This window comes from Pelmatolapia mariae, linkage group LG18 (genome assembly GCF_036321145.2).
Source record: "Pelmatolapia mariae isolate MD_Pm_ZW linkage group LG18, Pm_UMD_F_2, whole genome shotgun sequence".
NCBI lineage: Eukaryota > Metazoa > Chordata > Actinopteri > Cichliformes > Cichlidae > Pelmatolapia > Pelmatolapia mariae.
Genome location: NC_086243.1, coordinates 7,862,905 through 7,883,737, shown reverse-complemented (window position 1 = coordinate 7,883,737; position 20,833 = coordinate 7,862,905). Strand labels below are relative to the sequence as shown.

The 20,833-nt window shown below is 43.2% G+C and overlaps 3 protein-coding genes across 4 annotated transcripts; all 3 read right to left on the bottom strand.

Moving 5' to 3' along the window:
• Positions 1 to 2: 2 nt before the first annotated feature.
• Positions 3 to 3,701, bottom strand: si:ch73-71c20.5 (DUF4748 domain-containing protein). The gene is made up of 3 exons (XM_063462357.1): positions 3,648 to 3,701; positions 3,182 to 3,422; positions 3 to 294 (listed from the first exon to the last, which is right to left on the bottom strand). Exons 1-3 carry the CDS (start codon positions 3,688 to 3,690, stop codon positions 123 to 125), a joined length of 456 nt encoding a protein of 151 aa, XP_063318427.1. The 5' UTR covers positions 3,691 to 3,701; the 3' UTR covers positions 3 to 122.
• A 232-nt stretch (positions 3,702 to 3,933) lies between these two features.
• mcm6 (minichromosome maintenance complex component 6) lies at positions 3,934 to 17,995 on the bottom strand. 2 transcript variants are annotated; one of them, XM_063462063.1, is made up of 19 exons: positions 17,850 to 17,995; positions 8,729 to 8,843; positions 8,410 to 8,556; positions 8,147 to 8,257; positions 7,812 to 7,899; positions 7,558 to 7,719; positions 7,305 to 7,470; positions 7,041 to 7,189; positions 6,803 to 6,953; positions 6,555 to 6,696; positions 6,265 to 6,406; positions 6,046 to 6,153; positions 5,750 to 5,905; positions 5,481 to 5,609; positions 5,218 to 5,382; positions 4,904 to 5,030; positions 4,624 to 4,818; positions 4,374 to 4,513; positions 3,934 to 4,271 (listed from the first exon to the last, which is right to left on the bottom strand). In XM_063462063.1, the coding sequence occupies exons 2-19, from the start codon at positions 8,824 to 8,826 to the stop codon at positions 4,161 to 4,163; spliced, it is 2,487 nt and encodes an 828-aa protein (XP_063318133.1). In that variant the 5' UTR covers positions 8,827 to 8,843; positions 17,850 to 17,995; the 3' UTR covers positions 3,934 to 4,160. The 2 variants fall into 2 exon arrangements, with proteins under 2 accessions (XP_063318133.1, XP_063318132.1); XM_063462062.1 differs by lacking the exon at positions 17,850 to 17,995 and having other exon boundaries at positions 8,729 to 8,925.
• An 867-nt stretch (positions 17,996 to 18,862) lies between these two features.
• On the bottom strand, positions 18,863 to 20,472 carry LOC134616748 (C-X-C chemokine receptor type 4-like). The gene is made up of 4 exons (XM_063461733.1): positions 20,416 to 20,472; positions 20,110 to 20,318; positions 19,728 to 20,011; positions 18,863 to 19,634 (listed from the first exon to the last, which is right to left on the bottom strand). Exons 1-4 carry the CDS (start codon positions 20,428 to 20,430, stop codon positions 19,039 to 19,041), a joined length of 1,104 nt encoding a protein of 367 aa, XP_063317803.1. The 5' UTR covers positions 20,431 to 20,472; the 3' UTR covers positions 18,863 to 19,038.
• Positions 20,473 to 20,833: the final 361 nt, after the last annotated feature.

Below are 20,833 nucleotides of genomic sequence, written 5' to 3'. Positions count from 1 at the left end.
TTCAAATATACATTTACCTCTGACATAGGTGAACTTTACATCAGTGTTCTGATCAGTCTTTAATCCAAGAGTCTCTGTTTGGGATACTGTGCATACGATGCAAATCACAGCTGCAACATAAATTACCGGTCGAGTTTAACATCCACTGCATGATGTCGGTAGCGACTCCCTTCGTATTCGCCTTCATTTGATCTTTTCATCCTCTGTCTGATCTTTAACTGTTTCAGTCTGTTTTTGTCCACTTGTCTCTTAGCCAGGAAGAAGCTGATTATTCCTGTAGGGAGACCGATAATCCTGCACAGAGAGGAAAGAGACAAAATCTTTATACAGTACTGATGGCTCAGTCACACTAGAGAATAAAAGGACAGCAAGTTCTACGCAGCTAGGGAAAACTGGTGGTTCCCCAGTGACTGCGCTGAACGTGAGCGCAGCGCAATCACAATCAATCGCAGGCTGTAGGCTTTGCAGACAGATTACTAACATGTTGTAATCAACATGTCAGTCAGTCTGCACTGATGACAAATTCGCACCTAATATATCTTACTCTTTAAAAAAAAAAAAAAAAAAAAAGTATTAGTAGCTCTGTGTGGATGATGTTCATCCAAGTTGTATTTTGGATGGTGAACCTCTCTTTTGGAAAATTGTGCAAAGTTTTCTCTTTTAGCCACAGTAGCGTTATATGTAAGAACAATTGTTTCACTGTTATTGTCTGCCAAGTGTGTGTTTCTGGGACTTGTGGAGGACACATCAGTAACATTAACATGCAGGCAACACAGGAAGGTGACCAAAACATTACATTAAAATTACCTTAGAAAGAAAAGCATCTGGACTTCTTTAAGTTTCTTGAAGACGTTTCATCTCTCATCTGAGAAGCTTCTTCAGTTCTAAGAGTAACTGGTGGAGATTCACAGATTTTAAGCCCTATGGGAGTGTCCCTAAGAGGGACATGGACCCCCTATTGATCATCCGTCTAATCACATGAGCCAAGGTGGGTGTGAGTCACAATCAGCCAAGGTTTTCACGTGAACCCATTGCGAAACCTAGCCCTTCCCTATCACATGATTTACTGAGGTCAAATGGCCCAAGATGTGAGTGGGCGTTAGGGTGTCTGGAAAGGGATCTCAAAACTGGATTATAGATGGCAGACAGTTGGTGTCGTAAGACATCGCCTCTGTTCAAAGATGGTTGTTCACAGTGGACATAGATGGCTTCTAAAACTCCTCTTTCAAATCATCTCTGTCCAAAATGTGAACATTGGCATCCTTGTTTTCACAGGATGAGAGGTGAAACGTTTTCAAAAGACGAAGAAAAAGAAGTCCAGACGCTTTTCTTTCCAAGCTCTTTAGACTACGATGACCTGGATGACTGAAAACCTTCACAGACATTAGTTACCTAATAGATATGAACTTAAAGACACAGGAAGTGTTTAGTAATTGCTCTAATAAATATTTGCTCTAATAAATTGCTCTAATAGCCAGCCAACTCTTTTCAAGGGACCAAATATAATTGTCCAGTGGACTCAAAATTGGTTTCATGGACAACATGAGCTAAGCCTTTATTATATCTTTATAAATTATGCAGGTAAAAAGTGTGGAGTTGATTATACATTATACTGGCTAGCATTTACTCAGTAATCCAAATGATTGAATTCAGGTGTTCTAACCACTTCCATGGCTACAGGTGTATTAAATCAAGCACCTCAACTGTTGGTAGTAGTAGAAGTGATTGGGACAACAGCAACTGAGTCATGAAGTGGTAGGCCACGTAGAATCAGCGGATGCTTAAGTGCATAGTGCACACAGGTCACCAGCTTTCTGGAGAACCAGTCGCTACAGACCTTCAAACTTCATGTGAGCTTCGGATTAGCTCAAAATAGTGCATAGAGAGCTTCATTGGTTTTAATGGTCAAGCAGCTTCATCCAAGCTGTACATCACCAAGTCCAATGCAAAGTGTCAGATGCAGTGATGTAAAGCATGACATCACTGGACTCTAGAGCAGTGGAGGCGTGTTTTCACACTTTTTTTCCCTTTTTCATACAAGAACAGTGGAGGTAGGATTATGGTGAGGTGGGCTCACCATATGAGTGCATAATCAGGGAAACTAGCACCACTGGCAAACAATGGGCTGTGAGGTCAGGTTCTTGGTGATTAATATACAAATTGTCATGACCATTGATCAATAGCCATGAGTACCATTCACAGAAAGTTGGGGAATGGCTGCAATTACAGCATTGTAAGATGGTGAAAGATGTACCCTTAGGCCCCCTCCTCGATTCAGAGATGGTCTTTCCCTTTTCATGTAAGCGGCCCCCTTGATTCACCGCTCAAACCAGCGTTCCTCGCTGTCCAGGATGTGTACATCCAGTGTCCACTGGCCTGTAGGTGTAAATAGACTGTGGAGTCCTGGCCTGACGAGTTAGCTCTTCTGTGTTGTGCCATCCGATTGATTCCCTGATGAATAAATCATGGCAATCCTCCTGGCACTTCAGAGCGTACACTATAATACTTTGAAATTAAAGGTTTTTGCTTAGGCAGCAGTCCTTCTCTCCTGGATTGCCTGGAGCATTCTTTGGGTGCCTTCCCAGTTTTGACAAATGTCCAGCTGGTATAACCATATTTCCTCAGGGACTTAAAGGCCAGATTAGGTCTTGCATAAAAAAGCAAGATGAGTTTGAAAGGTGAGCAATTAAAGCAGAAATACTAACGGATATTCACTGGGAACTATTCAAGTACTTTAAAAACACTTTTGCAACCCCCATCAACAGCTCACTTTCAACTCTTCACTGTAAACTTTTGCAGTTAGCACTAGAGCGCGTTTTCTTTGAGAAAACAGAACAAAACCGAGAAGTTTGTAAAGAAAAGTGAAAAGTTCTGCATTTGTCAAGCAGCTGACCTGAACAAGCAACCAAGCATGCACTACAATCAGAAGAACAGCAGTAAAGGCCAATCACCCATGCTCTAGCTGTAGGCGTCAGGCAGTCAAACAAACTATCAAAAATAAACATTTTTTTTATTATCATGCTAGCCAAATTACATTTGAGCCCCTGAAAACGAGGACTGCATAAAAAGGGAGTCATTTCTAATTTTTTTTAATCGTTCTTTGACACACCTCTGACTTGATTTCTCAGTGCTGTAGCTTCTATATATTTCTCGCGGGTTTCGGTCAAAAGAGAGAAATTACCAGGCAAAGCCGATTTTCACCATAGGGTTCTTGGCTTTTCTCTTGGGGATGTATTCAGGACCCTCTGGTTCCTCTACCTCCTCCTGGGCTCTGCCTCTGTCTGTGCTCTGGGTCTGCTCGCTCCTCTGCGCCTCCATCCTGTAGCAGGCAGCAGGGGAGACGTGCTGCCGCAGGCCCGGACACACGGCCCGGCTTTGACTGCTCTGTCTGAGCACCCACCGGCCGGAGGAAAGGTACATACCTGTTGACACAAATTACAACACCAATACTTTAAAAATCTTACTTCCCCTGCGACCACGTCAATATGAAGTCTTTTTAAAGTGCTAAACTAAAGCATATAAAAGGTTATTTACAAAAATAACTATATTAAAATAAATAACTTATCGCCACCGATCAAAAACCAATCCTGGATTATAATTCTCTTAATTGTGACCTTTTTTTATAACGAATAAAGCTAATATTTTACCTGTTAGTGTTGTCCGGACTGTATTCAGTGTGGACGCCGCCATGTTTGTTGAGTAATTGCAACTGGGCATGCGCAGTTGCAACAACGGGAGCTGCTGCCACCTAGTGGTACTCATGTAGCTTTTTCTTTTTATTATTTTTTTAATGCAGCAGGCAACAACACAAAGGCACATGAAGCAAATTTGTTTGTCAACATTTTATTTATTGTTCCAACATTTCATTCACAAAATCATAATTATAATACAAAAACACTTTAAACCATGGACGTAAACCATGCTGTATGTTTATAATATACAGTTATTCAAAGTCAGCAATAAACTAAGTCAAAGAGAAGTGAATAAACAGCTGGAGAAGAGCAGCATATTTACATTTGTTTATCTTTTTAAATCTAAAGAATGTTTAGATAAATCCTCGTATCTTTGTACAGCAGCAAAACATCTCCAATGCCACCATCATGAGCATTAAACACACTATGAACAATAACTCTTGCAAGGATCAATTTGAGGAGAGGAGTTTAGTCTTCCAGTATGTAGTTGGGGTTTACAACCAGAACAGATTCCTCTTCTGTGCTCCCAGACTCTGAGCCCTTCAGTCCGGCCTGAGACAGCTGGATGAGGATGTGATCCTTGAGAAAGAGATTTGTGTGGGAAATCGTATAAATGAGCATGTCTGCATAAGGAGAATTGCTGACTCATTATCTTTTCAGATTTGCAGATGATTGACTTACATAGTGCACCAGCCTGTGGATGACCTTCTCTATCAGCCCCTTCCTATTGATGAGCTCCTCCTCAGAGTCGATCTCTGACTCGATCTCCTTCAGATACCAGTTGACCACTGCACTTTTCTTCAGATCCTCCTCTTCCTCAGCTGCAACACAGATTAGCAAGAAAAATGTGAGAAGAAAAAGAAAAAGAACAGTGACAGAGCAGACAAGGAAATGAGGTGGAAAACAAACTGGAGGGAGGAACATCTCTTACCATCCTCTGCTCTGCGCAGATGCAGAACGAGTAGGTTGGAGATGCGTTTGTACTCGGCGAAAGACAGACGAAGAGATGGTTTGGACTGGCTCCCAGGCTCGCCGTGGCCATTGACACCGTCAGCGTGTCCATTAATTCCATTAGTAAGGCCGTCGACACCATCCACGTTTCCATTTACTCCATTCGGGACGTTACCTGCAAAGATGCAGAGAAGAGTTTATGTTAAATGAACAGCAGTGATGCATGGTGTCATTTCACATCTTCTCTATATTGATAGTACCTTCTTCCTGCTGCTCCTCCTCTTCCTCCATTTCATCCTCCCCTTCCAGGTTGATGTCTGGCGTCTCCACTCTGATGATAGATTTGTTCAGAAGACGGAACGCTTCCTTCACGTGTTTGGGCTGAACCTAGAAGCATAGGTGAAAGGGCAAGGGTTAATTCACAGTTTGGGCTTTTATTTTGAAAGGGTGTCTTCCCCCCCCTCTCAATTTAAGTTAAAGTGATACTCAGGGTGGTTTTGCAGTATTAAATTTTATCAACCACTTTCAGTATTGAGTGTTGCATGAATGAAGCTTGTGTGTGTGTTTCACGTACCTCATCACAGCAGTGCATACGTGCCATGGCCTCTGAGAGGCGGATCATGCTCTCCAGCTGTCGCACAGTTATCCTCCAGGCAGATTTGGACACGCCCCCTGAGCCGTCACGCTGGCGGAGACGCTTGTACTGCTCGACAATGAACTCTTCTGATTCGCTGGAGATCTGCAGAGGTCCAAAAGTTAATATAAAGGAAATGTGTTAAAGTAAAAAGTAAAAACTGGGTCGCTGGTGTCGGCGTGTGGGGACACCAGCACACCCACCTTGGGTTTGAACTGCCTGGCAAAGAGCAGGTATCTGCGGATCTCATCCAGAGAGTACAGTCTGTCCACCGACTCCTCCACACGGGAGTGCAGATCCACAATGCGTCTGGCGATGGCGTAGTCCGTCACCTAGGAGACAAATCATTAGCTGCAGTATTCAACTAAGTTACCATTAAAAAAAGAAAGAAAAATGGACGAAATAAAAGAATGACTGAATATAAACAACCAGTAAGCACAGGATGCTCAGACTACGCTGCGTTTGCATGTACCTCATTGCACTCGTCCACCAGGATGAAGAAGAGATCAAAGCGGCTCATAATGGGAGCGGTCAGGTTGACGTTCTGCTTCAGACTCTTGCTGCGGTCGTAGCGTCCGCTGACAGGGTTAGCAGCAGCCAGGATGGACGTGCGAGCGTTCAGGGTAGCCTGAGGAGAGAAGCGGAGGAACAGTCTGGTTATTCTACTGCAGAGACGAGCGATCGAATTTGATAGCAGTGTAACTTCCACTTGTGCTGCATAAAAGCGAGCGTTTAAAGTTAACGAGCGTAAAGCTTTGAAAGCCTCACCTTGACTCCAGCTTTGGTGATGCTGATGGTCTGCTGCTCCATGGCTTCATGGATGGCCACCTGGTCTTTGAGGTCCATCTTATCAAACTCATCAATACAGCAAACACCCTGAAATCGAACCAGTTAACAAGTTTTACTTGCACTAATTACATAAAGAAACTTTAAAAAAAACAAAAAACAATACATTGTTCACTGTTCTTCAGAACTCATGACACTCACGTTGTCGGCGAGCATCAGAGCTCCAGCCTCGATGACAAACTCGTGTGACTCCTCGTCTCGGACCACGGCTGCCGTCAGACCTGCGGCGCTGCTGGCCTTGCCGCTGGTGTACACCGCTCTGGGACTGAACTCCTCCACGTGCCTACACAGGCACACACACTCAAATTAACACTGCTGTACAACAAATGTCTACAGCAAAGAGAGTACTGAAAAGTATTTATGCCAGAAGATGGAACAAAGAAAAACTTTATGCAAAGCTAATCAACGAAGGTGGAAACTGTGTAACATACTTGAGGAACTGGCTCTTGGCAGTGCTCGGATCTCCCACAATGCACACGTTGAGGTCTCCTCTGAGCGAGGTCCCTTCCATGGTCGTCTTGGGAACGCCTCCAAAAAGCATCAGCAGGATGCCGCGCTTCACCTCATCGTTACCTGCACCATCACATTAACGTTTAACTCACAAGTCACAGCTTTGATAAAGAACTACGAGAGCGTCCTCCATTGGAAAAAAAGGCTAGACGGGGGTTCGATCACTGACCGTGGATGGTGGGGAAGAGGCTGGTGCACAGGTTGTGGTACAGGTTCTTGTCCTGGCTCATCTCAAAAACCTTCTCCCACTCCTTCTCCGTCATCTGGCTCTTTATGCTTTCAGCCGTCTGTTCCTCCTCCCGCAGCTCTTTACCACCAAACTGTGATAAAGACGACACACATTTGTAATCACACAGCAAGATTTGTAGCTGTTTGCATTTTTAGGCACAGGGGCGAGCGCTTCTTACCCGTGGGTTGGTGGGCGCCACGTTGCAGGCCAGGAAGGCCAGCCTGTATGACAGCTCTCTGACTCCCAGAGCTTTCAGTCCTCTCAGACCCTCAGACTCAAAGCCCTGAGGACCTCCTGCTACACGGGTACTGGTCTCTGCTCGCACACCTGGAAGTAACATCCATACAGTCATGAGAACCAAAACAAAAAGAAAAAACAAAACAAAAAAAACCCCAAACAAGACATAGTTTTGATCATAAATGGTTAAAATTTTAAAAAGTACCAGGTGTGCTGAGCTGTGAGACATCCGGCACGACAATCAGGGTCCCAGTGAAGTCACAGCGGTCTCCAGCCTGAGCAGTTTCCACAGCCTCTGCCCTCAGGATGATCTCAAGAGAGCGTGGGATCGAACCACGGGGCAGCTCCGCCTGCGTCTCCTGGATACGCACCTGGATACACAAACAGGGTACACAGGGTCAGAATCAGACTCATTCATCTATGCAGGCAGACAGGCACACATCCGTTATCGCAGTTACCTTCTGAAAGTCGATGAACTTGGATTTGTGCGTGTCGAGGTGGAAGCGGGAGCGGTTGTTGCACACGGGGTTCCTGCAGATGGTCGGAGGAGAGTATTTGAACTGCTGAGAGACATCTTTGATCACTGCCTGGCAGTCCATGCACAGGAAGGTACCGCTCACCTGCACCAAAGGAAGCAGAATGGGTTTAATGACAAAAGACAAGCATAACACAACTGAACTTTGTGTCTTCTTCACTGATATAAACATCTCACCAGCTCAGGATGGACTGGGTGCGTTCTCACCACCTGACCGCTGATTCTCACCAGACTGCCAATACGCATGGAGGACAACTCACGGATCCTATTTATTTATTTAACACAGGAAAAGGATCAGATTTGGCATTTCATTCCCATTAACATTTACCAGTGTGAGATGTATCATTTCTGCTTTATGCACCACAACTTAAACACTATTTAGTTCCAATTTATTCAAGCCAAGCAGACATTTCTACAAATATCTTTGCACTAAAGTAATTTAGCTGAATAAACGGCAGCTCAGACCAGATAAATGGAGATGTGCATGGTGGTTTTGGTAAACAGTGTCTTACTTGTGTCTGGTGGGCAGATCCTCGATAGCGACGTAGAACTCTTTGTTGAGGGGAACGTTCCCGTGATCCCGAGCAAAGTTGCGCACTGCTCTGCAGAGGTAGGGATACACTCTGAAAACAGAGAATCCTTCAGGTTATCCCACAGCTTATCTCCACAGCACTGAACTGATGGTTTGAAATGCAGCAGAGCACTCTCCCACCTCAGTATTTAGATTAGATATGAGGGAAGCATCCATGACTTGGTGGTCATGTGGCCTGCTCACCTGTAGTACTCCTCCTGGATGGTGGTAGCCAGTTCCTGGTTGAAGCCCTCCAAGTCGGTGAAGCTCACCAGTAGGGTGTTCCTCTCAGGCCTGATCAGCTCCTCGGCCTCCCGCACATACTTCACCTCCCCATCCCCGCTCTGAAATCTGCAGGGTGACGCAGGAAGCGGGAGAGAGTTAAGAAAAGCAATGAAAAGACACCAATAGCAGCCGATCAAAGTAGCACTCGATCCTTATAATTGCTGATTAAAAGAGCGATGTCAAGCCGAGCACGTTTCGGCCGACAACAAAACGACACGGTTGCTGCTGCCTCACTTACTCCTCTAAGAAAGCCTGGAATAACTTCTGGCACTTCTCGGCCAGCTCGTCCTTCACCATCGCCCCGGCAGTCTCCGCGGTGGCTGTGGCGACATCCATGCTGCAAGTCCGTCAAACTGCGACAACAAAGAGAATCCAAAAAGAAGTTTGCAAAACACAGACACGAGCTGCTCCTCTCCTCTCTGACACACAGCACGATCAGCTCAGGACAACAGAGAGCCCGGTTTCGCGCGAAAAGCGAGACCACGTGATGTTTGGCGCGCCGCTTTCGACCAATCTGCGACGTTATGGAAATATCTCTGAGCTCGTAGCCAATTAGAAGCGAAAACGTAAATTGACGCGGCGTCCTGCTGCCCGTTTTCCCGCGGTACGCTTCCTGTGCTAACCAATAGCAGCTGTAGACGCGGGGGAGACCGAGCTGCTGTCTCAGTGTGCGCGTGTGTTTGTCGAGCACGTGCAATATACAGACGGGCTACAAATGAAGAATGAGCTGACTGACAGCGTCACAGTGAAGATAGCACTCGAGCCATTTCCGGCCAAAATATTTAGGCAATTTAAAAGTATGTCGTCATCTTTATCATCATCATCTTCTTCTTCCTAGGAGTTGGCTAAGTGGATCATCCAGCTCCATCTACGAATCTTCTCTGTGATCTTCCTGTTTTCCTCCTGCTTGCCTCCTCCATATTTAGCATCCTTTGCCCAGTATGTCTGCTCTCCCTCCTCTGCACATGTGCATAATATGCCAGTCTTGTCTCTCTTACTTTGTCTCCAAACCAATCAACCCCCCCTGCCTCTTTGATACACTCATTCCTGACCGTGTCCATTCTGGTCACTCCCAGTGAAAATCCTAACCTCTTAAACACTGCCAACTCCAGCTCAAACTGTCACAGTGTAACCTGCAAACTTGATATTCTATGGAAACTCCTGCCTGACCTCATCAAAATAAGAGGGGGATCAGAGCCAATCTCTGATGTAATCTCACCCCCCACCTTGAACCCATCTGTCACTCTCACCCCTGTCTTGCTGTCCTGATACATGTCTTGCACCACCCTCACATATTTCTCTGCCACATCCTCATGCTGTACCACGGTATCTCTCTCACCACCCTATCAAATGCTTTCTCTAGATCCACGTAGACACAGTGCAGCTCCTTTTGACCTTCTCTGCACTTCTCCATGAACACTCTCTAAGAAAACATCACATCTGTAGTGCTATGAAACCATAGTCCTGCTCACTATCACATTTCTCTTCTTAACCTAGCTTCAGCAACTCTTACCCATATCCTCTTAGTATGGCTCATCAACTTTATCCCTCTGTAGTTACTACAGCTCTGCATATCACCACTGTTCTTGAAAACTGGTGCTGTACTCTTCTTCTCCATTCCTCAGGCATCCTCTCGCTCTCCAGGATTATGTTAAACAGTCTTGTTAATGCACCCACTGCCCTCTCTCCTAGTCATCCCCATACCTCCACAGGTATGTCCACTCACCTTTCTTCATAGCTACTTTCACTTCTTCCTTACTAATCCTCTGCACTTTCCTCTCATTTCCTCATCAGCCCCTCAAAGTACTCCTTCCACCTTATCAGGACACTTTCTTCACTCGCTAATACATTTCCATCTTTAACCACCGTAACCTGCTGCAAATCCTTCCCAGCGCAATCTCTCTGCCAAGCCAACACGTTTTTTCCTCCTTTCCTAGTAAAACTCACCATAAGCCTTTTCCTTTGAGTAGAAGCTACTTTCAGCCACTCCCTTATTTTTAATTTTGCAGTTTTACAATGGATGCTAAACCCCAAAGGGAATTTGGGTTTGAGTAAATGTACTTTGATTTAAAAACCGAAAGCATTTTACTGCTGCAGATGTCTGCGGTGAAGCTGTTTCAACTGCTTTGTACAAGCCTACATGTCATTTGTCTCTTCCACTAGTGGTTTCCATCCAAAGAAACAGTCCGCTCCAGAGGTCACCCGCAGGAAGTGAGGATTTGTTAGATGGGAATAAAAGACTGAAAAAAATTTTTTTTTCCCAGAGAATCAACTTATTTGGTGCAGTAGCGAATGTTTTTCTGTGTTTGTGCCTCAAAGCTTTAGATGAAAAACTCATCACACAGCCTCACACATTGCATGCTTTTTTGTTCGAAATATGTGTGTGCAGTGTGCTTTATGTTACAAGCATTTTGTGTGTTTTGCAGTAAATATTATTTTGTAAAGCACTGCTCATGTTTGTGAGGTGAAGGGAGTAAAGTTACAAGTATATCGTCAAAACTGTGCACAAGGACACAAGTAATTGGATTCAACTTATAAATGTACCACGTGACCACTGGGGGGCAGTGAGCACTCATGTTTCTGCATATTTTTATTTTACATGTCAGCTCAGCCAGTGTCAGCGCCTACTTGGTATCTATTTGTTGCAGGGGTGATGCTATCCATGGTATGGTGCAGGTTTTTTCTTATATATAGTTTTGTGCGGGGACCAGAAAGATACAACTTCAGCTGAATGGTTAATTTTGCACTATGTGTCTGTGTATACTTGTTCCACTGTATTGTTGTAGTTGTGTTAAAACAGTGCAGCTATGGGACAGCAGGCACTGGTGGAAGGTTGGAGTACAAGTCTGTAACTAAAGGTGCGTTAATAAAGTTACAACAGTAAAATGAGGTGGAACATAAACTCCTTGGAACAAAGTGGTCGGTGAGAAACCACCGAAGGATCATGTCCATGTTGTAGAGAGCATTACAGTCCCTGCTTCTTTGTTTTATCACAGTGGCTCCTCGTCAAGACTGGAAAGAACAGCTATTGTGACCTTGTATTCACATCAGTTACAGCAGAACGAAAACAGTAGAAAAAAGTAGACCAAATGAACCCAACACCTTACAGGCACACCTGAGGAGTCCCCAGAGGCAATCATCTTGACCCGTGACATTTTCTCATTTTAATTTCTTTAGACAGTGGGGACAACCAGAGGGCTTTCTGAAAGAAAAACTCACTGAAATGTAGCTTTTTTAACATATATAGTTGTGGTTGCATAACACACATTTATACTGGGCATGTTTTGGAATGACTCTGAGAGACCGGCAGAGGAAGTTATTTGTTAACAGAACAATTCACAGGGGGAACGGTAGAGCCAGACCGCCTGCAATTCTCGGAACCGAGTGGACATGATTATGTTCTGCAACAGTTAGCTGATAATAAGTGACAAGCAGATGTGGCAAAAATACAGATATTCTGTTCTTAAGTAGAAGTGCAGATTAAAAAATACTCCAGTAAAAGTTGAAGTCCTGTTTTGACTTCTTTACTCAAGTAAAAGTGAAAAAGTACAGACTCTTAAATGTACTCAAAGTAAGAAAGTGAAAAGTAGCTCCTTGAAGAACATTTCTACCACCTATTTTTGTGCAACACTATCTGAACCTTGTGCTATATTATTGGAACTGTAAAATAATATTAGTAGATGCGAATATAAACTTTATTCCAGTCTAAATTTGAATTCTAATAAAGGTACTAAAGGTAATAAAGGTAAGTAGAACATGAGCAGGGAAAAAGAAAGAAAATAAAACATCTCTATTTTCTGTTGCTAATTGTAGAGGGTGGTGTTGCCTCTAAACCTTCAGCATGTGGGGAACCCTAAAATCAGTTGGCTCAGTGTGGGGAAACGAATAATAAAACACAATAATTTCTATTGGGAGCTCCAGTAGATTTTCTTAGTGTACAGGCTGTGATCAGCTGACCTGCTGCTCTTTGTGCACTGAAAAAAGACCATGTGGGATTTACTTAATTCAGTAGTGGACATTGGTTGCACACAGTTGTTTTGCTTTGGCAGAAACTTGAACAACTCAGTTAAATTAACACAATTTATTCATATTCAATAAACCTGTGCATTTTGTGTTGATAACATGTTTAGATGAAGTAAGTTGAGCTCTTGGAATATTTTAATCCTTCAATATTTTGTCATTTTATTCCAACACTATTCAATAACTTTTACCCCAATACTACTTGTTCATTTAAATACTACATGTTGTCTTAGTATTACATAATGTTCAACAACGTCTAGAGTGTGGTTAACATAAAAATTGAATGGATTTACAACGACTACCATCCTCCTATTTTTATCCAGGTTGCAGGGTGGCTGGGGCATAACCCTGAAGTGATAGGTTACGAGGCAGGGTACACCCTGGACAGTTCACCAGTCTATCACATAGAGACAAACAACCATTTGCATTCATATTCATGTGCAATTTGGAATCACTGATTAACCTAACTCAAATAACTACATGACTTTTAACTGTGGGGGGAAACCACAGTTAACCTACTGCCAACTACCGGATTTGAACCCAGGACTTTCTTGCTGTGAGGCAACAGCACTAACCAACACACTACCAATCCAGGCAAAATTTGAGGCTTGAAATCTGTACGTTTTTGTCCTCAACAGGTTAAACCACAATAAATAGCAATAGCATACACGTGGTGTGTGTGTAGTTATCTGCCTCTTATAACTGCAGTGATTTTCCTGCAGTTTGAAATCTCATCTGATCTTGTGAATTTCATGAGTCCAGCAACTAACCACTCTTACTAGATTGTATCATGTCATCTGAACAAGAACAAATTAAGTTGTTGAATTTTATACAGATCCTACATGATTTAATTACATTCACCATAGAAACATGAAATTATTTTGTTCAAATTACAAGTTAGACTTTTGTAAATGTAACAACCACCCAATTTTCTTTTTTAGGTATACCGAAAAAAGTAAAGGCGGCTGCTCGACTTGACTGAGATGGATGCCTTCCTCGAACCACGATCCAAAGCGTGAAATCATGTGCGCTGTTGCAAGATTTAACATTGCTATATTATTGACTTACTTCACTCGAACATGATATGAACAATTTAGTATATTCTAGAAGGTATAAAATTGGTATGAAGGTGAAATTCGATGAATGAGTCTCAGCATCATCAGCTTAACTTCACATTCATCTCTGCTACACTTTATGTAACCTGACTCTGACCATGAAACCACAGCCACTGTGCACCAGTCACACACTGTCACAGCAAACTAACCTGTTTATTCTGCAGAGGATTTTCATGCAACCTTTAAATAACACAGCGAGTCTACCTCAGTTTGTTTTGCAGCAGGTTTCACAATATGAAAAAACATAATGTCATGTGTACTGACCAGATATCTGATTTAAAAACATGAGAACTTACATGTACGCTTTAAATTTCCAGTTTATCAGACACCACTGATCAGTCCTTATCTTTAACCCCTCTTGTTCCTCTTTCTTATCTCACTCCATCTCAGAGTGAAGTTAGCTCTTTCTTTTCTCTCCCTGTGAAATACAGCAGCTGGACCTTAAGCTAGCAACACAGTGTGAGACAAACTGCACACAAACAGTTTGTGTGTTTGTTAAGCTGATAGAAACATTGGATTTGAAATTTCCTGACACTTAAAAAACATCACTCCTTTCACGCTCACTCGTCTTTAGGGCTCGCTAGATGCTGAAGTACTGCAAAACCACTGGCCCACTGTAACCCCTGACTATGGCACATGGTTTTGCCTCCTTCATCTCCTTTTATGAGACATCCCCTGCTGATTAATACAAGAACAGGACTGCCTTTCATGTGGTATTGGTTTGATGTTTGATGGCACACAGTGACATGAAAAAATAACTTCCCTCAAATGCCTTAAACCAGGGGTGTCAAACTCCAGGCCTCGAGGGCCGGTGTCCCGCAGGTTTTAGATCTCACCCTGGGTCAACACACCTGAATCAAATGATTAGTTCATTACCAGGCCTCTGGAGAACCTGAGGACATGTTGAGGAGGTCATTTAAATCAGCTGTGTTGGATCAAGGACGCATCTAAAACCCCCAGGACATCGGCCCTCGAGGCCTGGAGTTCGACACCCCTGCCTTAAACCACACATGTCAAACTCCAGTCCTCGAGGGCCGGTGTCCTGAAACTTTTGCACGTGTCTCTGCTGCAACACACCTGAATAAAATTAGTAGGTCATTAGCAAGACTCTATAGAACTTGCATGCTGAGCCATTTGATTCAAGTTACAGCAGCTCATGAGTAAATGAACATGGTGCAATAAAAGTACTTTTTAGAAGTACACTTTTCCAAATGCTTATATTTACTTACATTTATTTAGATTTACTTGAGCAGGGTTAGGGGTTGCAACTTCAATTCAATTCAATTTAATTCAATTCAGTCACCTCAAGCGACTTTATATTTTAAGGTAAAGATTGTATAGACACATATAGTCAACATTAGAGAGAAGACCTCAACAATTTGACAATGACCTGTGATCACGCATTTGGCAACAGTGGAAAGCAATAACTATTAGCAGGAAGAAACCTCCAGCAGAACCAGGCTCAGGCAGGGGCATCTATCTGCTTCATTTAAAAAAAAATGCTACAAAACAACAGAAACTACAGATCCACATCATAATACACATAAAAATACCCATAACACAAACTATAAAACATTATTATGTATTTCTTAAGGTGTCTTTCAATATAGGGCTGGATCACCCAGGGGACACAAACTCCATCCTGAGGCAAACTCAGTCCAGCGTCAGGGTAAACATTCATTTCTGCTCTATTATTCTATTAATTTCTATTTCAGTTCCCACATCATTCTCACGTCTCCACCTGCTGAAGTCAATACAAACATCAGCCAGCGGGCTATTGGTTTCACCTGTCACATTGTATTAATCCGCCAGGAAAAAAGCAGGAAGTCATTGTGAGCCATTTGGATGCAAACCAGCCTCCTTCGCTCTTTATTTCTCCTTTTGTCTTGACCTCTGCTTTTCCCACGATTGTTCAGCCGCAGGAAACCCAGTCGTGTCTGAATATGAGGGAACTTGACCATCTGTAGATGATCACACACCCACACACACACACACACACACACACACACACACACACACACACACACACACACACATCAAATTCACACGTACTCAGGCATATCCACCACAACAAAAGTGCTCTGATGTTTGATGAGTTTTCACATGATGTTTGAATTTGTATTTGAAAATTAAATGGCAAAACTACTACTACTAATATTATTACTTATTATTATTACATCATTGGGTTTATGACATCATTACTACTAATGATTTCATATAATCAGACCCACACACAGGCTCCACTGCCTGTAGTACACATCTTTGTGGTACAGTAAAACTTGCTGGTGCATGGAGATGAAAAACATGCAGTGTCTATAGATTTTTTGGTAACTGGTGAGAAACAGTACAATGGGGGCAAAATACAAGCAGGATATGAAAGAGGAGCGGGAAAAGATAGTTTAGAAAAGACTTGTTTCCTGGTTTATTTGTACTCAGCTGCTGACACATTTTCATTGTTTCGCTCTGTGCACTAGATGAAAAATTACTGTAACTCACATCCATACAGTTACAGCTGTTCTTATGTGCTTTGTGACTGGACACCTACTTTTACTCCCAGCTTTAGTACATCGGTTGTGTGAAACATAAAGATAAGCAGTAGGAGATATGTTCAGGACAAAGAGTTGTCTGTAGATCTGTAGATTTCTTGAACATTACTGTGAGTTCACTGTACTCATATGGCCTACATTGTGACTAGATCTCAATTCAGTACGGCACATCTAGAATGTAATGGAACGGGAGATTCATATCATGGATGTGCAGCCAACAAATCTGCAGCAAAATCTCAGGGGAATGTTTTCCAACCCCCTGTTGAATCTGTGCCACGTAGAATTGAGGCAGTTCTGAAAGTAATTCAAGACACAATCAAGTGTCCAATAAATTTACCCAAGCAGTTGTGTCCTGGTGACTATTCAAATCCATTTAGATACCACTGTGGGATAAGTGCAAGTATCCAAAGGCATTTCAACATAGATGCCAAGCTGCAAGACTTTTTTCTAGAAAGACTTTTGTACGTTCACCAAACAATGTAAATAAAGTTTTATTAATGACCGTAATAAGTCAAGCCTGTAAAGTAAGATTTGAACTTTTTCATTTTTATATTTCAAATTGTATTTAAAAAGTCAAACAAACACAGCTAGCATTGTTAAAGCTTGCTTTGGTTTTCTAGCAGACATGCTAGCGAGCTATTGTAAACAAGCAGTTAAAGTTCTCTTCTTTATGCTAACTGCTTTAATGCTAGTCCGTATTTAAATACTAATATTAGCATATTATTGTGCTCACAATAGCAGTGCTAGGATGTTTAGCTGATGTTAGCCATATTTAATTAAGATAAAACAAGATTAAATATAAGTTAAAAATTAACCTAGACATGATAATTATATAACAGCGAGGTTTGAAACATAATTAAAGAATTAAGCAATTAGCATGTTAGCATAATAGAATTTGGTATTTATACTAGACAGAGTGGTGTAAAAGATAGAAGAATCTTTTAGAGACCTGCTGTCTGTGACTGGAAACAAAGTATCCTTGAGGATATTAGAACTAAAAGGCTGTAGGTGAAGATTGAGGGGCCCATTAAAGTGATTCAACTTCTGGTGACCATGAATATCTGTACAAATCTGCAGTTAACACATTAACAGTCTGCGCTACAGTGACGCTGCCTACTTTTATAAGAAGGAACAAACCCAAGGTTCTGGAGCACTAAAATACACAAACATAAAAAGAGAAAAAAAATGAAACCATTCTATAATGATGTCTTAATGTGGTATTTATTTCTTCCACACATACAAATAACTTAACACCTTTACACCTGGTTATGTGTGAAGCTGGTTCAAGTCTTTGAAATGCTTCAATGTGAATGATTTAGTTTATAAGTGCTCTGTGTTGATGAGTGGAGAGCTGCTCCACTGTTTGATTGTTTAAGCTGCTTGTTTTTCCTAAAATGAGCCACAGGAAGTCTTTCCTGTTTTGAATACACTATGAATAGAAGTGAATTGTGTGTATGTGTGGCGCATGTCGGTGTGTGTGTGTGAATGTGTGAGTGTCTGAATGTGTTAGGGGCGAGGAGGAAGCAGCGTATATAAAAAGGTACCAAAAAGGTCTTCTTTAGGTTTTGCAAACATACAGGTATACACTGGGATCAAATAATAGGATGCAGTAATCATAATTTACACCTCGAGATGCCCAAAATGCCACACAGTTAATTTGATCGCGGAGCCGACTTACTGTATTTTTCCTTTCTGTCTCTCTCACAGCTCTCCTCCTCATCCTCTCTTCGTCTTCACTCCAGGAAACAGGACACAACAAACTTCCAGCTTCTGTTTCTCTCACTTCCAAGTGGAAGTAGGTATGTGGGAAGCACTTTTGTGTGCATTAAGGTACTGGAAAAATGGACCTCCTGACCCTCTCGTGCTCCCTTCTTTCTCATGTAGGAACTGCAAACTGTTTATATCATCAACATAAATCTTACCCTGCACCCCCAAAAGGCTGACACAAAAACATTCACACACACCCAATATTTATATCTGTCTCACACACACACACACGCACGCACGCACGCACGCACGCACACACACACACACACACACACACATACATGTGACTCAGATACACCTGGCAGACAGATGGTGCATCTTACAAAATGCAGTTTCATTTTTCAAAAGAAATTGGCTGTGTCCATTCTCCGCATCAGTGGATTCAGATGGCGCACAGCTGAATGACAATGAATTAAATATGGTGATGCAAGCTGCCGGTTAATCAGATAATAACCATGCAACCCACCTACTGATTTTGTTTCTTTTTCTTTTTTTTTTGCTTAAACTCTGCAACCGAGAAACACCCTATTATAAACAGGATTCCCAGAAAACACTCCTGATTATAAGCTCTGACACAACAGAAGTTATCATCTGGTAATTAAGACCAAAGACATTTGATTGAGGCTTGTTATTCCTATTCCACCTTTCCTGTCCCTTTTCCGTGTTGGGTTTTGTGATAAAGTTCTATTGCCATCGTCCCCTCATCTCATTAACTAGCTTGGCTCCAATTTTCTTTTTTTAGGAGTTTTCATGATTTGTATCTTACCCACTTAGAATAAGAGCTGAGGGTGGAACTAGCTGTGGTTGAGAGATTGTGTAAACCAGAAACTCACACTGTTTCACACAGGAAGACAGAAAAAAAGAAAGAAAGAAAGAAAAGCCACTTTCACAAAGTATTTTGTATATTTTATTACAAACATCTACAATAGTCAAAAGCACACACAAACACACACACATAACAACATCAAACTATTTACAAAAGGTACCCTCAAATGAGGGAGAAGACCAGTCATGAGCCAGCAGACTGCTCCTTACTTTCTATTATATACATTTATACATATATACAGTACACACACACATCAACAACAGAGTGTTGACAACTAGCTGGAGTGTAAACTGGAGGATTCAGACTCTGTAGTTGTTGAGGTCCCGGGGCGTCTTCGTGGTAAAACCTTCAGACTGGATGCCCGGTTCAGAGTGAGAGCTCTGCGGGCCGAATTCTTGAACCCGGCCCCGAGGAAGGCGTACAGCAGTGGGTTCAGGCAACAGTGAGCGAACGCCATGGGCTCAGCCACCGACAGCCACACGCCTAAAGCAGCTTCCAGCCTGCAGCTGCGGGGCAGGACTTCCAACCGCAGCAGAGCGTCCACAGAAATGCCCGCTCCATAAGGGAGCCAACACACGAAGAAGCAGAGCACCAGTGCGATGGTAGTCCTGACCGCCCGTCGCTTCTGCCTCTGGCCCCCCAGTGGGCCACGGGTCAGCCTGGTGACAATGACGCAGTAACACACCAGGAGCACCAGTCCAGGGATCAACAGACCCACCAGGACGAGCTGGAGGTGGAAGACTGCAACCCAGAGAGGAGCATTTTCTTCTGGGTAGAATCTCTGGCACAGAGTTGACCCCTCTCCTCCTTCCTGAGTGCGGGCAAATATCAAATCTGGCACTGCCAGCAGGCCAGCGGGCAACCAGGCACCTGCAGGGAGGAAGAAGATTAAAAAAGACAAGTGAGGGACTGTGAGGAGAAAAGAAGACTAACAGCAGGAAGAGCAAGCCTTTTGATACTCACCTACATACACCAGTTTGTGAGCCAGCAGCTGCCTCAGCCCACTAGTGTTGGTGTCCGTGGCTCGGACCACTGCAAGGTACCGGTCCAGGCTGATGAATGCCAGGATGAGCACGCTGCCGTACAGGTTGACTGTGTAGATGACATGCACTCCAATGCAGGTGGCAGCTCCGAAACGCCAGTCAGCCAAGGCTGCATCCACCGCCCAGAACGGCAGAGCCAGAACGAAGAGGAGATCCGCAGCAGAGAGATGCAGGCGGTACCAGTCTGTGAGGCTGCATTTCGACCTGGACACACAAAAAATCTGATCACTTTCATGCTCTTCCCCCGCACCCAGCAATGCTTCGAAGTCAAAGCTTCAACCAGCAGTTTCCCATCCCCTCACCTGCGTTGGCAGCCTAGGACTACGACAACCAAGCCGTTTCCAGTGATGCCCAGAATGAAGATAAGGGCATAAATGACAGGCAAGAAGACTTGCTGAAGCTCAGTAGTTGTCATGTGCTCCACACCACAGGGCTCCTCTAGATCCACTCCAAGTTCCCCAGAGCCAGAGCCAGAGCCGGTGTCATTGTAGTAATCCTCAAAGACAATATGCTAGAGACAGATGATAAATGATGAGAAGGGAGAAGGCAATAGTATATTTGTGAACACATTTAAAGTTTCTGTGCATGATTAGATGACACCTCCCTACCTCATAGTAGGACATGGTGGAGACGGCTGTTCTCCTTCGTTGAGTGAAGCTGAGATTTCTGTCCACAGAGGTTAAATAGCTGTTTACATGCTCCTCCCCCAACACTCCAACACATCTGTGTTCCTGCTGAAACGTTTTTCCTGTTTTCGAGGTGTCAGGTGCTGATATCTATCACAGGATACCGCAGTGTGTGCGCGCACTGTGAATTGTTTTAGCCCTGAGACCTCTGGTTTGTGATAATCAGGTCCTATTGGCCAAAGGAAAGGATGTTGATGAGAATCACACAATAAATAACGTGTCAGTGTTTGTGTGTCTGCGTGCAACAGTAACACTCTAAGCTCCATTCTTAGTTAAATCAGGGCAAGCAGCAGGAGTGTCTCTGCAGACTGTGAATATACTTGTCCTGTTTGCATCACTG